Source organism: Electrona antarctica, assembly GCF_951216825.1.
Source record: "Electrona antarctica genome assembly, chromosome: 12".
NCBI lineage: Eukaryota > Metazoa > Chordata > Actinopteri > Myctophiformes > Myctophidae > Electrona > Electrona antarctica.
The window spans coordinates 14207835-14213834 of NC_136793.1; the positions used below are offsets into that span (position 1 = coordinate 14207835).

The 6000-nt window shown below is 44.1% G+C and overlaps 1 protein-coding gene across 1 annotated transcript in view; it reads left to right on the top strand.

Moving 5' to 3' along the window:
• Positions 1-24: 24 nt before the first annotated feature.
• LOC306933387 (dynamin-1-like) overlaps positions 25-6000 on the top strand; it is a gene marked incomplete at its 5' end in the record, with an annotated part of 20614 nt that continues 14638 nt past the window's right edge. The window contains 6 exons of the mRNA XM_079515591.1: positions 25-185; positions 1485-1558; positions 2039-2188; positions 2975-3178; positions 4128-4226; positions 4891-5051. Coding sequence (XP_079371717.1) covers positions 25-185; positions 1485-1558; positions 2039-2188; positions 2975-3178; positions 4128-4226; positions 4891-5051 — 849 coding nt within the window. The remainder of the gene's footprint in view (positions 186-1484; positions 1559-2038; positions 2189-2974; positions 3179-4127; positions 4227-4890; positions 5052-6000) is intronic.

The window sequence follows — 6000 nt, forward strand, 5'->3', positions numbered from 1 at the left end:
CCGTCCCTCCCATCACTCACCATCATGGGGAACCGAGGCATGGAGGACCTCATCCCTCTGGTGAACCGCATGCAGGATGCCTTCTCGGCCATCGGCCAGAACGCGATGTTTGACCTGCCTCAGATCGCGGTGGTGGGCGGACAGTCGGCCGGGAAGAGCTCCGTGCTGGAGAATTTCGTCGGCAAGTGAGTGGTGCTGGTGGTTATTGTGGGGGGTGGAAGGAGGGGGTTTAATAGGGCTATTTTCATTCATCATCAGGGGATTCAGGGCATTATTATTATTCTTAACTCCGCCCTGCGTGCAGATGTGAAGGTTAAATTCAGCATCTCTAGCTGCTGCCTGCAGCTGTGCATTGAAGGAGGATGCAGCAGCGATTTCGTCATCGTCGTGTTGTAGGTTTCCATTTGGTTTGGGGATCCTGGAATGTGTTTGCTTGTTTGTTTGTTGAGGAGATCCGTTTTTGTTTTGTTTTTAGCCTCCCACCCCACCCCCTCACACACGGTGCCCCCATCCATCCACTACAACCCCCTTGAGGCTTGATGACATCATCCCATTTCATTAGCTTGTCTTTATGTAACAGTGGTCATAAACAACAGCACTAATAAACACAGGCTGTTGTCTCTTTTATCATGACACCACCTCTGAGAATAAGGAGAAAACAGTGACATCTCTAGTATCTATCTATCTATCTATCTATCTATCTATCTATCTATCTATCTATCTATCTATCTATCTATCTATCTATCTATCTATCTATCTATCTATCTGTCTATCTATCTATCTGTATCATTCTCTCTCTCTCTCTCTCTCTCTCTCTCTCTCTCTATATATCAAGTTTCAGTTGTGTATTTCAGAATTCAGACAGTCAGTCATTATTAGGAAGGAAAGTAAGCTTTTAAAGTAAACTAGCTTATATAGGATTACAACAGTGATTCAATGTTTTCACATCAGTGAAATAAATGCAAAATAGATAGTAGTAGTAGTAATGTTGTAATCTACCTAAACAGGGGCTTAGAGCGGCCACATGCTAGTCGTTTCCTGAGAAGACAGAAAAGGAAATGACAACAATGTGCTGCAGTGACAACCAGCATGAGACATGTGCATAACAGTCAGTGGTGGAAATGGTAAATAGTAAATGGCACTATTTATAGCGCCATTATCCAAGGTGCTTTACATAGATTACATTCACACACCGATGGCGGAGGAAACCGCCACCAACCTGCACATCGGGAGCCATTTGGGGTTCAGCGTCTTGTTATTGCTCAAGGACACTTCGACACTAACTCATAACTACGTTTTAAATTAAATTAATTATAGTGGAGTAAAAGTAAACAGAAATGTAATTTCTATTCATAATGTTCTAATGTCCAATGCCAAAAAACACAATTAAATCGTTAATCGCAATTATTAAGTGTGACAATTAATCGTCAACTAATCGTGACTGCCCTGGCTGTGTGTGATCAATCTTCTCTTCTCCCATGCAGGGACTTCCTGCCTCGTGGATCAGGCATCGTGACACGCCGCCCCCTGGTGTTGCAACTCATTAACTGCCCCACAGGTACATCAAATACCACTAGTTAGTTAGCTGACGTACTTGCAACTTAACCCACTAAGACCTGAGGCCGTTTCTACTCATGCCTTTTCTAAATATCCAGCGTAGCGAATACTATAGCGATAGTTCAGGTAGGTACGGAAGGCAGGAGGTGGAAACTGTTAACCTCACTCTAACATTGATATACTGTATGGCCGCAGACTTCCGTCTGGAAATGTATTGTGCCAGAGATCCCCAGAAGAGAACATTTGTGTTAAAAACCCTTTCATGATTTTTCCAAAAAGCTCAAAAATAGCGGCTCACATTGCGGCATGAAGTGATGCGCTATGAGCTTGCACATCTGCTAATTTGGAATAGCCAACGCTAAAATCTAAAATGACACCGATGCTTTGGTTAGCGCAACAAATACGCAGCAATGCCCAATGCATGTGTGCTTATTAATTTAATGAATGTATCAGGAGCATCGGTGTGTTGTGATTTGTGCAGAATACGCAGAGTTCCTCCACTGCAAAGGGAAGAAGTTCGTAGACTTCGAGGAAGTCCGCCAGGAGATTGAAGCAGAGACAGACAGAATCACCGGGCAGAATAAAGGAATCAGCGCCATTCCCATCAACCTCCGAGTGTACTCTCCTAATGGTAATGCACGCACGCACTCACACACGCACGTGTGTGTTTAGGCCAACCCATTTTCTGTCCAGCTGGACAGTTCTATTTGTCACTGCATTTTGTGGGATGTGTAGATTATATAGTATAGGCATGCACCGATATGGAAATTCTTGGCCTAAGCTGATGTTTAAAAGAACCATTTAGCCGATAGCCGATTGATATTGATTTGTTTATTTTGTTTTTGGTGTTATTATTTCCCGTTTTGTGAAACAAATAAATCGTCATTATAAGAAATAACTGTTCAGAATAACCAGATAACCAACACGACAACACAGACAGCCCAAAATTGATGCTTTTCAACAGCAGATAAATATCGGCTACTAAAGAGCCATAGAAGATCCTACTGTTAATGGGACCCTATGGGGTGTGCGCGCACGTATCAAGGGGAACATGGTTAGCTTTCCATGGGGGAGACCGGGGTTTGAATCCCGGGCGTTGCACACTCACACACAGAACACATGCACAACTGCATTTGTTGCCAACTGCCAACGTGATACCTGCTTGCAAACAAGCATAAAATGGCTTCTCTTTTAGTTCTACTGGCTCTCTTGTCCACTAGTCTCTCTCTCTATTTTAGTCTAGTTTTTAGTTGTTGACAAAATTGTCAATGCAGTACATTTTAGTCTCAGTTTTAGTCATCATAGCTTAGTTTTTATCTAGTTTTCGTCAGTGAAAAAAGGTAGTCGACGAACATTTTTTGTCAACGAAATAAACTCTGGAGGCCCTCTCCTCTCGTCTCCTCCCCTCTCCTCACAGTGCTGAACCTGACCCTGGTAGATCTCCCAGGCATGACCAAGGTCCCGGTGGGGGACCAGCCGGCAGACATCGAGGCTCAGATCAGGGATATGCTGATGCAGTTTGTGACTAAAGACAACTGTCTGCTCCTGGCCGTGTCTCCGGCCAACTCGGACTTGGCCAACTCCGACGCGCTGAAGATCGCCAAGGAGGTCGACCCTCAAGGTATGCACACGATTCACCTTTCCACCGGGACACGCCACCCCTCGTCTAGACTGAGTGGCAACATTGAGCAGCATGGAGTTTGGAATCGCTCGTTGTAAATCACTCAGCGGTCCTGCGTACCACCTGTTTCTAAATGTCACATAATGCAGGAGGCAGCAAGAAGTTGCGTTGTTGAAAATGAGCACTTCCAAACGCTGACTCTTGACAGCAAGTAGCTCATAACAGGTGGATTTTTATGAAACAAATACTTTGCAGATAGAAAGACAATAATTCAAGCTTTCGGTACAGCTGCACTGTTGGTGAGTTTAACGTCCTTTAATACAATCAGATAGGACTTTTCTGTTTGGATGTATGGGCTGTCAATGCAGAAAGTAGTTTTTTGTTTTTTATGTTACGTTGATTTTATTCGACATGGACGTCGGAATCACAATGACGTTTTCATCACCTGTCCACAGGAGGCTTTTCTAAATAGAAAAAAAATAATTAAAAAAATCTGACACAAACAACATAATCATACCAATATGCCAGTCAGAATCTATTCATATATATTTGAATAATTGGCAAAACACCAATACTTTAACGATAATACCTATATAACATTAATATAATATTTGTATTAAGTCACTTTTCTGTGTGAATGAAATATTATTTGGTCCAATCTGTATTCTATTGAGACATTTAGATCCTGTGTGTCTAGGTTGGACACAACCTTTGAGACGATCCGGTTTTTGGCTTGATACCAATTTTGACCTGAAGGTCAAAAATCGGTTTCTCCCCTGAGAAAGCGGGCAGGCAATATTAGCTCAGCTTAGCTGTGTGTGTGTGTGTGTGTGTGTGTGTGTGTGTGTGTGTGTGTGTGTGTGTGTGTGTGTGTGTGTGTGTGTGTGTGTGTGTGTGTGTGCGTGGGCGTGGGTGTGCGCACGTGCGTGGGTGTGCGTGCGTGTGTCAGGACTGAGGACCATTGGGGTGATCACTAAGTTGGACCTGATGGATGAAGGAACGGACGCCAGAGACATCCTAGAGAATAAACTGCTTCCACTGAGGAGAGGTACAGTACACACACACACACACACACACACACACACACACACACACACACACACACACACACACACACACACACACACACACACACACACACACGCACACGCACGCGCACACGACAGAGACCAAATACCACTCAGAAGATGTTATCATCACTTTACCCAAATTCAGCTCAAGGGGAGTTTGGAGGCTTCTGAACAGTGAACGTGGAGATAGTGGTTATTGTTATGTCCATCATGATTAGAATGACAAATGACAAAGAAAAAAATAAATACAAAAATGTGTTGGAGTTAGGAGGAGGTATAACCAACCGTTTGAGGATCCAATGTTAGGAGGTTTAGTCAGAAGTGCTTTTTAATATTTTTGTAAAACCCACACGCATTGTTTTATTAAAGAAAGTAAAAAAGTTGAAAAATGGAGATATAACGACGATATACTGTAAATGTGTGTGTGTGTGTGTGTGTGTGTGTGTGTGTGTGTGTGTGTGTGTGTGTGTGTGTGTGTGTGTGCGTGTGCGTGTGCGTGTGCGTGTGCGTGTGCGTGTCTGTGTCTGTGTCTGTGTCTGTGTCTGTGTCTGTGTCTGTGTCTGTGTCTGTGTCTGTGTCTGTGTCTGTGTCTGTGTCTGTGTCTGTGTCTGTGTCTGTGTCTGTGTGTCTGTGTGCGTGTAGGTTACATAGGTGTGGTGAACCGCAGTCAGAAAGACATTGATGGAAAGAAGGACATCAACGCGGCGCTGGGGGCCGAGCGCAAGTTCTTCCTGTCTCACCCCTCCTACCGACACATAGCGGAACGCATGGGTACTGCGTTCTTGCAGAAAACACTGAACCAGGTGCACACTCCATTCTCCTCTCCTCTCAATGTACAAATTAGATATTTGTTTGACCAGTGGCTTAGTGGTAAGTGAAGAAAGGTACAAAGATTTTTGTCTCCACCAGGCCGAAGGCATGGGGAGAGAGTATGTTTTGCACTCCGTCCGTGTGTGTGTGTGTGTGTGTGTGTCCGTCTGTCCGTCCTTCCGTCCGTCCGTTACCAGCTAATCTCCGGCACCGTTAACACGGTCGATGCCAAACTTTGCACACACACTCCCTGGATGCCAACGATGAACCTCTGCCCCACATTTTCCAGAACGGCCTGTTATAGCGCCACCATGAGGCAGCTTTTCACATTTTGTACCTAAAACTGCACCGATCTGCGTGAAACGTTGCATGCACACTCCCTAGAGGCCAAGGACAAACCGTTGACCTGCATTTTCCGCATCTGCCTTTTATAGCGCCACCAGGAGGCCGACTTTTGTAAAACACATTATTTGATATTACTCCTCCAGATTCTGTCCAAAAATCTCACAAATCGTTACACAGTATCTCTATGGTCATGTGCTCAAGTCGGATCTGTCCGATATTTCATATTCCATCCTAATTGGCTATAATTGGCTTTCACAGTTTGCAAGATTGCCCCGTTTTGAACAAAAGCCTCAAATCATGAACGCAGCATGCAATTTACGTGAAATCTTTCACACATTTTCTTACTAGGCTGAGGAATATATCCCACCCTTTTCACATTGGCCTGTTATAGCGCCACCAACAGGTTGATTTTTGCAAAACACATTTTTGGAACAAAATGCCTCAAAAACATGTTTATATTAATCCTAAACATTTTGCCAAACATCTCACAGTCCTATCCTCCTGGTGGAGACCTGTGCCCAGAAGGGCACTTTTTCTAGTTCGTTATATTTTTGTTGGCGAAATCAACACTGATCAAGAGAGACGGTGACAAGAAGG